Source organism: Diospyros lotus, chromosome 12, assembly GCF_014633365.1.
Source record: "Diospyros lotus cultivar Yz01 chromosome 12, ASM1463336v1, whole genome shotgun sequence".
Classification (NCBI taxonomy): domain Eukaryota; kingdom Viridiplantae; phylum Streptophyta; class Magnoliopsida; order Ericales; family Ebenaceae; genus Diospyros; species Diospyros lotus.
This window is the reverse complement of record NC_068349.1, coordinates 21734676-21751420: the sequence shown is the minus strand read 5'-3', so window position 1 is coordinate 21751420 and position 16745 is coordinate 21734676. Positions and strand designations below refer to the sequence as shown.

General features: G+C 40.6%; 1 protein-coding gene across 1 annotated transcript; it reads right to left on the bottom strand.

The window, feature by feature from the left end:
- Nucleotides 1-12205: 12205 nt before the first annotated feature.
- LOC127787340 (protein NTM1-like 9) lies at nucleotides 12206-16339 on the bottom strand. Its single transcript, XM_052315329.1, has 6 exons — nucleotides 15758-16339; nucleotides 14877-15172; nucleotides 13999-14286; nucleotides 13504-13887; nucleotides 12818-13222; nucleotides 12206-12668 (listed from the first exon to the last, which is right to left on the bottom strand). Exons 1-6 carry the CDS (start codon nucleotides 15921-15923, stop codon nucleotides 12348-12350), a joined length of 1860 nt encoding a protein of 619 aa, XP_052171289.1. The 5' UTR covers nucleotides 15924-16339; the 3' UTR covers nucleotides 12206-12347.
- Between the last annotated feature and the right edge of the window lie 406 nt (nucleotides 16340-16745).

Here is a 16745-nt window from a genome sequence, read left to right as displayed (position 1 = left end):
TGCCTCAACTTCAATCCATTTGGTGAAATAGTCAGTGGCCACTATTAAAAATTTTCTTTGCCCGGGCGCTTGAGGAAAAGGTCCCAAAATATCCAAACCCCACTGAGCGAATGGTATAGGCTGGAACGCAGGTTGTAACTGAGATATCGGGGCAGATTGGACTGGAGCGTGTCGTTGACATTTGTCACATGATTTGACTTTCTTTAAGGCGTCTGACCTTAATGTGGGCCAAAAGAAACCGGCTCTCAAGATTTTGGTTGCTAGGGCTCTTGCTCCCAAGTGCTCTCCACATACTCCACTATGAGCTTCTACCAAGACATATTCGGCCTCTTGAGGGCCTAAACATTTGAGAAAAGGTGTAGTGTAAGCTCGCTTATATAATATCCCGTCTATGATGGTAAACCTTGAAGCCCGCATCTTAAGTCTTCTTGCTTCTTGTGGATCATCTGGTAATTCATTGTTAGTGAGATAACGATAGAAGGATGATCTCCAATCCATTCCTATCTCCACACACAATACCTCTTTTTCTTCAATGCTCGGCTGATGAAGCATTTCAACAAATACTGCTCTTTCGGTTGTTTCTTTAGTGGACGCTAGTTTAGATAAGGCATCAGCATGTCCATTGAGTGATCTGTTTATTTGTGTTAACTGAAAACTCTGAAATGTCTGTGCTAGGTCTTTTACTTTGCGCAAGTATTGGGCCATTATCTGCTCTCTGGTTTCATATTGTCCCTGAAACTGCTGCACAATCAACTGAGAATCACTATGAGCAACCAGTTGTGCTACTTCCAATTTTCTTGCTATCCTCATTCCAGCGATTAATGCTTCATATTCAGATACGTTGTTGGTACTTGGAAAAGCGAATCGTAGGGAATACTCAAACGTTTCTCCCTCCGGGGATACGAGTACTATCCCAGTGCCGCTCCCCTGTGAACCAGATGCTCCGTCAACAAACAACAACCATTCTACCTGCCTATTTTCTGTTGCCTTATCGGAGTGTGTACATTCCACAATAAAGTCAACCAGCTCTTGTCCCTTTATAGCTTGTCGAGGTTGATACTGGATATCATATTCACTTAACTCAATGGACCATTTGGTAAGGCGACCGAAACATTCGGGCTTTTGTAAAATACTTCGCAAGGGCTGATCTGTAAGTACGATGATCGAATGAGCTTGGAAGTATGGCCTCAACTTTCTGGATGCATTTACCAGTGCTAATGCCATTTTTTCTGCCACTGGATAACGTGTCTCGGGGCTCTGTAATACTTTACTGACATAATATATTGGTCGACCCACCTGTCCTTCTTTCCTGATTAATACTGCACTTATGGCTTCATCACTTATCCCCAAGTATAAGTACAATGTTTCTCCAGTTTCTGGTCGTGTTAATAGGGGAACTTCTTTCAAATACTCCTTTAACGCTTCAAATGGCTTTTGGCATTGCTCTGTCCACTCAAACTTTTTTCCTGCTCTTAATGTTCGCAAGAAAGGTAACTCTCTTTCGGCTGACTTGGAGAGAAAATGTCCAAGAGCTACCATCCGCCCTGTCAATCACTGAACTTCCTTAGTTGATGCTGGTGGTTCCATGTCCAATATTGCTTGTATTTTTTCAGGGTTTGCCTCGATTCCTCTTTGCGTGATCATGTATCCCAAGAATTTTCCAGACTGTACGCCAAAGGCACACTTTGTTGGATTTAACCGCATCTTGTATTGTCTAAAGACTCCCAACACTTGAGCTAGTTTTTCTACATGGGATTCGTCCTTTCGACTTTTCACAATCATGTCGTCAACATATGCTTCCATTGTGTCGCCCAATAGTTTTTTAAAGACTTTATTCACCATGCGCTGATAAGTGGCTCCGACGTTCTTAAGTCCAAAAGGCATGACTTGGTAGCAATATGTCCCCTTTTCAATGATGAATGACGTCTTCTCCTGGTCTGGGGGTACATCGTTATTTGGTGGTACCCTAAGAAAGCATCCAGAAAGCTTAGAAACTGGTATCCAGATGTTTCGTCCACAAGACGGTCGATCCGTGGTAGCGGGTATGAGTCTTTGGGGCATGCCTTATTAAGATTGGTGAAATCCACACAGACACGCCATTTTCCATTAGGTTTTGGGACCATAACAACATTGGCCAACCACTCTGGATATAATACCTCTCGAATGAAGCCCGCTTTTAGCAATTTGTCAACTTCATCCTCTAACGCGTGTAGTCTATCAGGGGCAATGTTTCGCTTCTTTTATCGGACTGGCTTGAATTGGGGGTCCACATTCAAGTGGTGACATATTACTTCTGGACTGATTCCCGGCATATCTTTTGGTTTCCAAGCAAATACGTCTGAATTTTCTCGCAGGCATCTTGCAATTTCTTCTTTCGTATGCTCCGGAAGCTGGGACCCCACATACGCTACTTTCTCTGAATCTGATTCACTTAGATGTACTATTTCCAATTCCTCAACAAGTTGAGGTTTATGTGCGGCTCCTTCTTCCAAGGATTTATGTATGGCTTTCTCGGCTATGGATAAGGTTTCTTCAGCTCTTTTCCCTTTTGTAGACGACACATAGCAAGTTCGGGCTTTCTTCTGATCTCCTCGAATTTGTCCTACTCCTGCAGGTGTGGGGAATTTCATCAATAAATAGCATGAGGATACCACGGCCTTTAGGTCATTGAGTAACGGGCGTCCCAAGATCATATTATATGCCGCCGAGGAGGTTTTAACCACCATGAAATTGCTTGTCGAGTTACGAGTTGGGGGTCCACACCTAATGTGATAGGCAGCTGAACTGATCCTGCAACTGGAACTGCTTCTCCAATGAAGCTATATAGAGGTGAGGATACTTTCTTCAGCCGATCGTGAGATAAATGCATTTGCTCAAACAGTTCCAATAGATCAAGTTGACAGAACTGCCACTATCTACCAAAATTCTGCTGATGGGGTGCTTGGCCACGACTGCTGAAATAACCATGGGATCATCATGTGGGAGTATTATATCACCCCGATCGGTTGGGGCGAAAGTGATTGGCTCTTCATCATCTCTTACCTCCATTACCAAGTTAACTTGGTAGGCTTGGCGGGCGTATGCTTTTCGGGAGGCTGATGTGTCCTCACCTAGGGTTTCCCCACCTGAAATAACGTGAATGGCCTGTTGAGTCGACTCATTATCTACATGAGTATCTTGTCGACGATCTCCTCCTCTCTCTTGTTGTCTCGGGTTCGGCCTTTCATGCCCATCACGCCTATCTATCCTTTGTCGGGGTTCCCTGTTTTCTTCTTCCTCGCATCTCACATATCTTTGCAAGTGTCCCTCACGAATGAGCATCTCAATCTAATTCTTCAATTCTCTACAATGATCAGTGGAATGCCCTCTAGTTCGATGGTGTCTGCAATACTCTCCCTGATTTTTTCCCATGGGGCGGTCAACTCTGTGGGGTAGTTTAAGAAGTCCTTCTCCCTCTACTGTGGCTAATATAGTTGATCGGGGTTGTAAGAGCCGAGTATAATGATTAAAATGAGGTTTTGGTACATACAGTCTTCTATTCCTTTCCTGTCATCGAATAAACTCTTTTTCCCCTTCACGTTCTTTTCTTTTCCTTTCTTTATCCTCTTTCCCCTCCACGTTCCTCATAATCTCAGTGTGAAGGATATATCGGTTTGCTCTGACAAATAGATCGGCTAAGGATGCTGGAGGGTCTAAAGAAAGTGATTCTTGAAGAGAGGCGAGACATGTCCCTTGGAGCATAGCAGATACTGCTACTTGAGCCGGCAAGTCCGGGACTTCAAGAGTAGCATTGCGAAATCTGTCCACAAATTGACGTAAGGATTCCTTATTTCCTTGTCGTATGCTGAGCAAATATGTGGCATCCTTCTTTCTTCGACTGCTTATCACAAAAGCCTTGGTAAATTATGTTCTAAGCTGCCCAAATGATGAAATAGAGGCTTCTGGAAAGCTGTTGAACCATGTTAGAGCATGTCCTGATAGTGTTAAGGAAAATGCTAGGCACATGACGTCGTCGTCCCATCCGTGCAACATTATCAGCGACTAGTAATTCTTAACATGATCATATGGGTCATCCTTGCCGGAATAGGGGTGATTTGAGGCATCTTGAATTTTCGAGGCAGAGGTCTTTCCAATATATCTGCAGTAAAAGGGCATTTTCTATGCTGGTGTTCTTCTATTGTCGGGATTAATTTTTTCTTCTCAAGCACCTCTTCTACTACTCTTTTCATGTCATCACGCATACTAGCTGTCTTCTGGTTGTCATGTCCTGTTGGTGTACTGGCCACTGTTTCATGATACCTCCGCCTTTGAGGGCTTCTGGTCCTGTTTTCCATTCTTGGGTTTTCATTTTTTCGAGGCACGGAATGAGGGATCCTTCTTGGTGGTGGAGATCTGGGTCTACCCCCGCGTGGAGGCGTAGATCGTGAATGTGAATTGAGAGTAGCCTCTTGATAGGAATCAGCTCCCGCCTCGGGTTGAGGTTCAGGAGGTGGCATAAACTTTTTTAGAATATCCGACAGCGTTCCTCCAGGTATCATACTTTGGAGTACACCAGCCATGTCTCGTAGTGCTTGCATGCCTTCAACGTGTTGTTGTCTCAATGCTTCATACTCTTCCCATGGGACCGTACGTGGTGGCTGTCATGAGGTCCCAGCTTGATCAGTAGGGAGTGATCCTGAGCCCATGTTAAGTGGAGGTGGGATTGATTGATCCCCCATCTGTCAGTTTGGAGAAATAGAGCGATCACCTCATTGCGTTTGAGCGTTATGAGGGGGAGGAGGATTGATCGGGGCTGTCGAACACCAATAGATTAGTTGAGTAAGAATTTTGATTTGCAGCAAGGGTGCAACCCTAAGTCGTCTCCCAACGAACCTCAAGCGTATCTGTCAAAACAAGGCTAAACGGGGGGGGAAGTTTTTGATAAAAAACAGAAAACTAAACAAGCAAGAACACAAGAAATCAAGATGCAATCAATTGCAAACCAACCTTCTATCCCAGTTTTCATCGCCTTCTCAATAAACCATTTGTTTAGTTTCAATTCTCAAATCAAAAATCAGAATAATCCTTTAACAACCGCCAAAGATTGGAAAGAAAACCAATAAACAGATTTCAGAAACCTCTTAGTTCGATTTATCAGTTTTGATTCCCCTTATTGCACAGATTCGAGACTGATTGTTCTTGCTTCTAGTTAAAGCCTCAACCGAGCACAAAAACCTTGGATTCTCAAACAAAGACAATGCATGCATTCATCCAACCGGCATCAACACATACACAGATTTAAGAGAGAACAGAAACAAGAGAACAACAAAGTTAAAACTAAAAAAATGATTTCCATTAAAACCAAAGACTCAAACCGGGAACAAGGATGGTATTGCAACTGATTACATAACCTTAGCCTTCCATCTTGACAAGAACAATGGAGAGCAGGAAAGTTGGCTACTATTCACGTCCTTCTCCAGAATCCTCCAAAATTGGCCACTTAAGGTGCTTAAGTAGGGCTTAAGGAGGAAACCTTAGGTTACTGCCACTTCACAGCCGATTTCGGATAGGTTAGCGCGCGGACTGGGCTTCGGCCTCTTCACAAGAATTGTAGATCAGGAAGATTAGATAAATTTGGGCTTTTGAATCACTTGATTTGGATATCCGACGCCCAAGATATGGCCTTTTAAAGAATCAGCATCTGTGCAGCTTTCCTAATTTGACCCAACTTCCTAACCCCGACTTTGAAGTGCTGTTTGAAGGCCCAAACGAACTCGGATTTGGACAAACCATACCTTTACAGAAAGCCCTAGAAGTCCTCTACAATATATCTGAAGACATCATCTTCATTCTGGAACTTTATCTTGGCCAAAATACTGAAGGAAGTGCAGGAGGTTAAATCTGCTAAAAATTACCCTCACTTCTCTATCTCCAATTTCCAAGATATCTCATTGCCATCAAGACGTTTCATGCCCCATATCATGCTCCCATAGCCCTAAACCTGGAAAAATAAAGTAAAATAGTGTGAAGCCCAATTTTTATAAAATAAAACCAAGATGAATAAAAAGGACACAACTAATGTGCAAAAAAGACTAAATTTGAGGGCTAAATAATATGAGAATATGTGTTCTATCAAGGATGTTGCTGAGAATTGTGAATAGTGGGGGGCGCTCCCAGTTGTTGAGAGTTTCGTGGTGGCAGGCGTGTCTCTACGGCTTGAGAGAGAGTCCGTCGGTGTCCTCGAGTGTTTGCCATTCTTAAGTAAACTTTTTATCTTGCGTTTCCCACAGACGGCGCCAATTGTTGTTGCCAAAATACAACAATCTATTTTTAATTAAGGAGAGATGCAAGAGTCTTGGGAGTCATGCCTTCACTGATGAGAATCTTGACGAGTAACTAGATCTGGTAGAGGTCCAGATCTGGTGATCTTATAGAGTTGAGGGTCTGATAGATCTGATGGTCTGGTGGATCTGGTAGATCTGGTGGGCTGATGATCAGGTGGCCCAAGATGAACGAGTGGCCTCGGATGAACGAGTGACCTGAGGATGACGAGTGGCCTCGGATGACGAGTGACCTGAGGGTGACGAGTGACCGTAACCGAGTGACCTGAGGATGACGAGTGGCCTCGGATGAACGAGTGACCTGAGGATGACGAGTGGCCTCGGATGACGAGTGACCTGAGGAGAGTGGTCGTGACCGAGTGACCTGAGGGCGACGAGTGGCCGTGATTGAGTGACCTGAGGGCGACGAGTGCCCTTGATGACCGAGTGGCCTACAAAACGAGAGCACCGTTAGGATGCGGGTGGGGGTCCTCGCGCAAACCCTCCGATGCTTAAGTCAGAATCTCGAGAGAAAATGAGAAAAGTATACTTTGATTACTCAAAATTACGTCCCTCGGAGTGAAGGTGGGGTCTCATATTTATAGTGGAGGAGAGAGAAAGGCTTCGAGGTTTTCTAGGCGGAAATCTCGCGGCCCATTACGAAAATTTCGCAATGCTGATCGTCTGGCGAGAGAGGGGGGATTCGGCTGGATTGACAATCCCGAAGGGTCACTCAGTCATGCCGGGTGACTTCCACTCAGTTAGGCCGAGTTTGGGGAGGGATCACTCGGTATGACCGAGTGACCCTCTCCACTCGGTCATGCCGAGTGGGCCCCTACTCGATTGGGCCGAGTGAGGGGGAAACCACTCGGCAACCGAGTGGTCTTAGCCACTCGGTTGTGCCGAGTGGTCTCAGCCACTCGGACCGACCGAATGGTCTTTACCACTCGGTTGCGCCGAGTGGGCTCCCACCTGGCCTGGCCGAGCGGGTCTTCCTTGGCCATTGACTTTGATTTATCTCCTATTGGGGCCCACACTTGATCATAGATCCATTTCGCCCTCCCGGGTACATCAACTGCATTATGTCAAAACCTTAATATCTTTTTATGGTATATCCTCATGGGCTTATTAATATATTTTTTATATATAGATATAGGTTAATGATTTGTTAAGGTTGCCTTGAGAATATATAAGGAACATTGATAGATTTATTTTATCTATTAATGTTCTCATATGTGCTAAATGTGTTTTAGCCATATGTTGTATTTTCATATCTTTTATAATTGTCCTTATGATCATTCTAAAGATAATGCATGAGTGCTTTGTGGAGGCTCGTGATATTTTATATATGTAGCAGGATATTACTCAAAGTTCAAGAGTAATGTGGTCTAGTAAGTGATCAATCATATACTCAAGTGATGGTACTTGAGTTTTAATTATCTTTCATGTTAAAGTTATAACCTTAATATATTTATGATTGTTGTTGCCAAAATACAACAATCTATTTTTAATCTTGGGAGAATACAACGTGTGCGGTCGATCACGGGAGTCTCGAGAGTGAAGGGTCTTATGAGTATCCAGGATCTTGAGAGTCCTCAGAACTTTGATGGTCTTGAGAGTCTCGTCACCAAAGTGTTTTGAGAGTTTCGTCACCAAGTGTCCTGAGAGTCTCATCACCAAAGTATCCTGAGAGTCTTGGGTACGCCAAGTGATGGGAGACTCTCGTGATCTTTTGAACGAGAGACCTGATGAATGAGAGAGTCTTGATGACCGAGTGAGTCTTGATAACTAAGAGACCTGTAAGATGAACACATGGTTAGGGGTGTGGATGGGTGTCCCCGCGCAAACCCTCCTATTTATAGAGAAGGGGGAGAGGGGACACGTGGTGGCTGCACCGAGAGTCTCGCAGCCCATCCCGTGGGTCTTGTGACCCATCCAAGAGTTTTGCAGCCGTGATGGTGTATCCAAGGGTTGAGATGTGAGTGAGTGACACCTACTCGGTCATTTAACTGAGTGACTTCGTTTCTGCATGCATTTGGAGGGTAAAAGAGAAAGAGAGGGATGAGACCCCTACCCACTCAGTTATATGACCGAGTAGGTCACACTTACTCGGTCATATGACCGAGTGAGTCTTCACTTGCTCAGTCTTGAGCAGTTCCCATGCCTTAACGTCAATAGTGCAGGTGTATCAATTTTAAGCCCGATTTCTGCCTTGATGCAACCAATATCTCTCAAAACATTAAAGTTGTATATATTTCTCTTGGATTTTCATAGGATTTTGAATCACCTTAATTGGAGATCGGATGGGAGAGTTATGCCCAAAAAACCAAAGTAGTGCCGAAGCCACACCCACTCGATTTTATGACCGAGTGGGTGTTCCTGCATCAACTTCAAGCCCGATTTCAACTTTGATGAAGCCATTATCTCTCAAAACTCAAAACAGTAAAATTGTATATCTTTTTCTTGGATTTCCATAGGATTTTGAATCACCTCAATTGGAGTTCAGACGACAGATTTATGGCCAAAAAACCAAAGTAGTGTCGAAGCCACACCCACTCGGTTTTATGACCGAGTGGGTCTTCCCTACTCAGTCTCAACTTGACCTCTTGCTCCTTCGGCTTGTTTCCTTGATCTCTTGCATCTCGTTTTACCTTTAGGCTTCATGTCCATGTTTCACAATTTTTTTAGGTCCCATAACTCTCGTCATCCTTTCAAGTCTCATGACACTTTTGTAGCTTTTTCTCTCTCCAAGTTTGTAGGACATATTAGTGATTAATCTTGCTCTTGCTTATATACTCGATATATTGATTAGTTATTTTGGGATCTCAAAAGATATTTTAAGTATCCTAATGCATTAGTGTCATGGATAAATACCATATATCCTTATAACTTAGAGTAAGTTTAAGGTTGGAAAAAATCTTATGTGCTCTAATATATGAAAGAATCTCTTAAATTTAGGAGCAATGAGGTGTTAAATATCTATTATTTTTGTTCAGAAGTAAATGCATATATATATATATATATATATGCTTAGGCAAGTGATTCTACGTTCTAAATCATAAAGTCTAAATTATCTATTGGATATCTTTTTCTTAAGGCTCTTAATGTTCTAAAGTTTTATGGAAGAACATTTGAGATTTTATTAGTTGAATATAGGATTGTTAATTTCAAGCAACATTTGGTTAAGGTGTTGAACATCCATCTTCTTAGACTCGTAGCCGAGTCATGATTAGTCACTCGAGTAAGAATGTCGATGCATTTAAGTGGTGCTATCTTAAAGATCTAGATATAGTCAGTATATTTCTTGTAATACTATATGTGTTCCAAGCAATTCGTCCTAGTGTTGCTCATATTTAAGTTGAATGCACTTGAGTAATAGAATTCTAAAATTTCTATCATTCAAGAATTACTCAAAGTATGCATTAATAGTATGTGTGTATGATGGCTTAGAACTTATAGGATAGAAGTCATATATGTTTTGTTAAGCTTATATGTGTTCTAGTTTTAGTAAGAATGATTGAAAAATTAGGATGCTTGAGAGCTTATAGAATATATCATAGATATAATTTGTGTGAGAGATCATAATTCTCAAGTTAGAGTATCTTTATGCTAAATGATGTGTCTTGTTATTGAGAGACATATTTTGTGCTCAACATATTTGAAATGTTCTCTGTGTTGTGTTTTGAAGTGTGCTCAATAATTTTTTGTAATGTTTGATATGTTTCAATCAAGTAAAAATGAGTTATTTGATTTATGTGTGCTTCATGTATATATATTTGTTATGTGAATGAATAGTTATTTGGATATTTGAATTTCTATGAAATATGTCATGTTGTATATTGATGCATCTTTATGTTGATGTATGAGTCTAGAAGAATGGCTTTTACTTGATTCTAGAAAAAGAAAGTCTTTTAATTGAGTAACTTATATTGTTCTCAACATCAAAGCCATGTGATTTAGAATATTCTTATTTATCTTCTAAGCCTTTCTATGTAACCAAATGAATGTATTTGGAAAGTTAGTTTTAACCAATTTTCACAAACGACACTTGTGTTTTTTTATTTTGAGCTTAGGTTTATGAGAAAATTGAGTTTTATATTTAAACTCAATGTGTTAGATGTTGTTTTGGTGATATTCAAAATAATATATGTTGATAGTCGATTAACACATTGAGTATAGTCGAGTATGTTTGGATATCACTCAAGTAAATGCTCTCATTAATCAAGTATGTATTGCAAGGTTTCGACTATATCAAATGCAATCGAGTAATCAAAGTAATAGCCGAGTGATTATATCTTGTTAATCAACTAAGAGATAAGCATAATCGAGTATATTCTTGTATCAATCGAGTAATTATGTTTATGAAGATTTAATTGAGTATTTTTTGTGAGCAATTGAGTGTATGATGATGTATAGTCGTCTATTAATGAGTAATAGTCGAGTATTTTATGCAAGTTCTCTGTATCTCGAGTTCAATCGAGTAATTGATGGGTTCAATTGAGTAACTGTTGAGTATAATCGAGTATCTGTTGAGTCTAATCAAGTGGAGAAAATGCTTACTCTAGTGGAAAGCAATGTTAGTTGAGTAAAGGCTAAAATTACTCGAGTGAAAAGTGTGTTGAAGCCTAAAAACTAACTATTACAAATGCTTTTAATGCACAAATTGGACCGTTCAGACTTCAAAAGGGCTTTAAATTTTCCTTCAATCTTTTATTTTGATATTTGAATATTCTAATAATTATTTTATGGAAAAAAGAAGGTTGTTCGTGCAGATATCACTCTCATTTCAACAACTATAAAAGGAGATGAAGATAAAGAACAAGTTTATTATTCTCGAATTCTTTCAACTGCGTTGAGTCAAGAAAGCTTCTCAAGTTTTCATGTAAAAAGTAGAGGTTATAGTTGCACTTGTGAAAAACTGAAGTTATAGTTGAATCTATAAAAGTTACAATGGATTGTTAAAGTCCTTGATTAAATGGAGTGGATTAAGTTGGTTGAGCAGAACCACTATAAAATTCCTTATGTGTTGCATTATTTTTTCACTTTTATTTCATCGCTTTCATTTCACTTACGGAAAAGTTCAAAATTTCTTCTTTTAGCAATTATTTTCTTTCAACAAACTTATTATTAGATTTATTACTCATTCTAGCAACTTTCTGAATCTTTAAAAGAATCAATCTTTTTATATTGAATTGATTTTACACTCATTACATATCTTTTTCTATCAAATTTAAATTTAAAGCATCAATTTTTATTATTTGAAAAATCTACACTGTTTTATTCAAATACTCTCTAAAACATAGAAAAAGTTTTTAAAAATCCAATTCACTGAGAAATGATGAAAGTTATTTGAGAGGCTTACTCTCCCCCAACCTATGTATTAAGACTAAGGATGCCTCTTAATAAAAGATTGCCGCTCTTTCTCACTTAGTTATTGATGTTAAATGAGCCCCGTAATCTTTGGGCCATGTTATTAAAGGGCTGACCCTTACAAAGGGTTTGGTCCCACACAAACCCCTAGGCTCTGGGTAAGCAAAGCCGTGCTGAGCCAGCCCACCATGTTTGCACGCGCCTATTTCTCAATTCTTTTTATTTTGTTTGAAATATGGCTGCACATCTATGTAGCAGTGAACTGAAGGGGGAACAGTGGGCTTGGCCTGTGTCAACAGATAGTGCCGGGCAATCCCATGTTTTTAGTCCAGTTGGCATCTCTTCTTAGCCATCATATTGAAGAAATAACAAGCTGGTACCATGGCTTTTTTCTTGCCAAGTTCCCGCACCACACCACGGTTTCACTTATATTCAAAACATCAAATTTAGAATCAAACCAAACTTGGAATGGAACTGCACTAGATCAGTTCAATTGTCAACTTGATTGGTTCAATTCTAAATGGACAGAGCAAATCAATAAAAAATATATACAACTAGTACAATTAATATAATTAATCAAAATCGTCCATTAATCGAAGGCCTTGATCCAAACTCAGGCTACATAGTTAAACAAGCAGGTGTCCTATTTACATTGCACCCTTAAGCTACATGACATACCTATTTCACCCGGCTCAGTACTATGGTAGGGCACCTCCACATCCCAATAGATACTATGAACAGGATGGCAATCAAACATATACCAACTGCATGAAGAATGGAGAAATTCCGGCGACTAAGCCGGGGTTGTATTCCTGAGAATGCACGTGACATGATCTGGCAACAGCCTGTCTCTCCGTCCTGTTTAGTTCTAACCCTGTGTCTTGCATTCAATACTTGAGAGGTTTCCCTGTTTACTTGAGACCCCGTTTTGCAGTTATGGTCAACAATGGATGGATGACTTGAATCCGCCTCATCAGAAACTATGCCAACTTCTCTGGCCTGCATTCCACCAAATTAACAGTATCAGAGAGGACTAATCCTTTGATATAGATGTTTGAAATTTATTGGCAAATCAAGCTTAGCCGTGTACTGTTGGTAACAAGTCTGTTTACACTTCACTGTTTAAGCAGTCTAATAAAGGAACTCACCTCAGAAGTTGACTCTGCGCCATGCCCTTCATCATCGACACAGCTGCTTGAATCTACCAATTTACAACTGGAAGCTGATACAAGAGAGAGTTTTGTTTCCAGACGGATTCTTCTTGGGGCATTTCCCTGTATAAAAACATCCTTGGGATGTGATCGGTTTCCAGGCTGGCGGGTCCTGATCTTGATTCCCGTCTCACCAACTTCACACCCACAGTTAGCAACACTAGACTGACCATTTGATGCTTCCAGGATTTTGAGTGACCCGTAGAATGGAGCAATAATAGAATCAGCAGATGACACATTTTGTCTCATAGAGTTATCATAAAGGGCACCAATGTCTTCCATTCCATGTTTAGGGGCATCGCTTGACGATTGACCTTGGCAATATGTGAGAAATGTTTGCTTCTGCAAGGGACCATGAAACTAACATGAGCATGGACCAACAGAGAGCTCCAAACTTGTGCATATTGATGTCCTAATAAAAATCAGGACTTGGTTCTCATGCAAATTAACTATCAATCACCTATGACTAATGGTGTCTTGAAAGAGAAATTGAGAAATCACTACTTCTAAACCCAACAAGAGATGCAAAATCAAAACATAGAACGGCTCCATAAATTGGTATTTAAACAAGAATGCGATTACCAGAGAGTGCCCAACAAACTACCAGAAGGTTAGTCATTTACCTGTTCTAGGGCCATATTATGATAAATTTCACTGGGCTCCATGTAAGAGTTTCCAGGCAGCCCATGAGTTAACAAAGGAGTGTGCCCAAACATTTTGGTGTCATTGCAAACAGCAGAGGTTGTGAAAATGGTAGACTCTTCACATGGATACTCAACATTGTTTTGATGTAATTCCAACAGGTCAAAAGAAACATCCTGTTCACCAGTGCCATCCTGGAATTGTGTTCCATTATGATCGATGCCAAAGTCATTGTATAATAGTGCATCAATGGATATACCCATCTCTGTTTCCATCTGCATTTGCAATGGGGAGAAAACCTTACAATCAACTTGTTCACATGTAGACTCTTCAAAAACCAAGTCCCCTGCCAGCTGTGGATGCACCTAAAGTAATAGAAGAAAACAAAATCCTAGCATTGAGTTTGTTGGAATGATTAAGCCAAAATACACCTGAAATGGCAATGAAAAAATTAAAACATGATCGGTTCTTCTCACCTCTGTAGCTGCTTCTTCTGCAGAGTGGTTATCTGCATCTGAAGAACAGCCTCCCGGACAAAAATGGCCATTCGAGGTTATGTCATCAGATCTCCAAGTAACTTCTTGTTGCCTTCTGACTTGGACACACGTTGTTGTTGTTCCCTGAAGAGCATCTGAGGACATGTTGTCATCAGGAGAAGATTTGCTTGTGGAAGAAGACAACCCAGTTTGTTCAACTTCATCATACTTGGAATGGTTAGCCTTCTCATCTTGCTTCCTAAACAAGCGGCACAGAACAAAGGCTCCCTGTTCCATGCAAAACAGGCAACATAAATAAGAACACTTACAATGGAATCAAGGAAGTGTCATGGAGGAAGTCAATGTTGATCAGTTACTTATAGGTCTAAATGCAATGAAGCTAAATCACCACTTACTTACGCATTAAGAAAGCTCTGAATGGAAAGTGAACAACTCTAATACTAAATAGTAGGTCACAATTCCTATACAGTCATCTCAAAATCAAGTGTTGAGACTCTTTAGCAAATGAGTAGCCAAGAGTATTGCAAGTTTGTGGAAAGCAAGGAAGAAAGAGAAGCATATTCATTGAAGATAATTTTCATCCCATAAAAGCGCATAAAAGATTATGACTTGTGATGAGAGTTAACATGTGGGAGACAATTTCCAAGAAATGTGACTCAACAAATAACTTTGTTCAAAACTTTAATGTTAAATTACTAAGCAATCAAGAAACAGCCTCTGATCCCACACACAAGCGTGCCCATTTATATGAATGCTCGGTAAGGAAATAGAAATAAAGTAGGGCTAAAGCAATACCAACACAAAAAGTAACAACACAACATTGATGAGTAATCAAAATTAGAAAAGATTTGTGAAACCTGTCCAGGGCTGCTGCCATCAAGGTCCTCTTCAGTGGCTCGATATTCATGCATGATCCAGTTGGTGCGCTCTCCCTTGGGAGCACGGCCTCGGTGGAAAACCAGAGTCTTCTTCATACCAATCACTCCGGGTTTGGAGGTACCATTCTTGCGAGACTTTATCATGCGGTCTTTGCCTGTGGCCTTCCAGTAGCCAGCATCAGTGGCTCTGTTAGACCTATGTCCATTTGGATACTTCCTATCGCGCGGACAGAAGAAGAACCACTCCGGGTCATCCCCCTTTATCACAGACAAATCTGTATTCCAAAAACATTACTAACATCTATGCAAATGCGCAAGCTTTTGTTTGTGTGTGTGGGTGTTACAAGCGACCTCCTTTATCAGCCAATAATTCCCCAATTTTATTTTTTTACTCCAAAAACTTTAATATAGTCGGGAAGGATATATCAAATATTCAGAGAGATTCCATGAGTAAAAGAAAAAAATGAATTGACAACAAGATTAGTGCGTGGGAATATATAGGTATCACAGGCTGCATCCGCTGTGGATAACAACCATAAATCGCAATTTCCCCAATTACTTTCTTTTTCTTTATTTCAAAAATTATAATACAATTGGAGAGGGTATTGTTCCATATTCAGAGAGAAATTCCATCCAGAATATAAATTAAATAAAACAGAACCTTCAACGAACCAATTCTCTGGTCACCACTTTCCTTCTAAAAGAAGTCCTAAAAAATGGAATTGTAGATAACAGAGGAAGTTGGAAAGAATCGAATCACTGACAAAGAACGCAAAGACGCATACGTAAGCATACCAAGCGCAGATATAAAGAGAGAGCGAGAGAGAGAGATAGATAACAATAGAGGGTTGGGGACGAACCAGGTAAATCCCAGGGCTCACACTTACAGACATCGACTTCCTTGATAACCTGCACGGCAGAATCGTTACCGTTGATCTTATTCCTAAGGTAATGACGGATGAGCTCCTCGTCCGTCGGCCTGAACCTGAACCCTAGCGGCAACGATTGCAACGATACTCCCCGCATTTTTCCCCGATCGGAACGGCCTTCTCGTCGATTGATTCCACGCCCCCTTCTTCAAACGCCCACAAATCCTAGAAGAGCTCCCCTATCACCTTCAATTTACAAAGAAAAACCCTAATTCCTCTTCACCCGCAGCTCAACAGCTAGTGCAAATCCCTTTACTGGAGGACTAAAACAGGTAAATATAATAAAGAAAGAGATACGACAAGAGGAGAAGAGGCAAGCAAGGTCTTGATCACTTTCCACGATTCTTATTTCTGCACAGTAGTTTCTACTTTTCTACCAGCCATGCGTGCCACTGCTGTGTTCCCAAAAAGCAAGTAATAAGCAAAGGTAAAGATGAACAGAGCGCGTTAAAGAACGAAGTTGCTACGGAAAGAACAGGGCCCATTGGATAAAGACGTTTGTATCGGCCCCGTATTGTTCTTCTGAGGGGCGGGAGATGGACTACCTTCCAGTCACTCTGTTTTATTGATTTATTTATTTATTTTTTTAAAATTAAGATATCGAGGCCTTTGGTTTTTCCTCCCAATCATAAATTACTGTTTAATCCCATTAATTAATTAACTCTGGTCGTTTATTGATGATGTTGGGGGCTGACGTGGAATTTCCAGAAACGATCGAGGCGGTAGCAAAATAAACTGAGGTGAAAGAATGAGGTGACTCCCCCACGTGGACTGCTTCTTTTCCACCACCTTTTTTTTTCACATCAATGTGCTACATCATCATCAATCAATGATAAATTTAATAAAAATAAAATGATAGTCTAAAATTGAATCTAAATGAAAAATTGGATGTACCTATTGAAAAATTAAAAAAGTTAAA

What these genes read in the sequence shown, in the direction of transcription:
- LOC127787340 (XM_052315329.1), bottom strand. Translation starts at nt 15,923, where the DNA reads ATGCGGGGAGTATCGTTGCAATCGTTGCCGCTAGGGTTCAGGTTCAGG. An exon ending in TGAGCCCTGGGATTTACCTG is followed by an intron (nt 15,173 to 15,757) that starts GTTCGTCCCCAA and finishes TTTGGAATACAG; the next exon opens with ATTTGTCTGTGATAAAGGGG. An exon ending in ATGGCAGCAGCCCTGGACAG is followed by an intron (nt 14,287 to 14,876) that starts GTTTCACAAATC and finishes TGCATGGAACAG; the next exon opens with GGAGCCTTTGTTCTGTGCCG.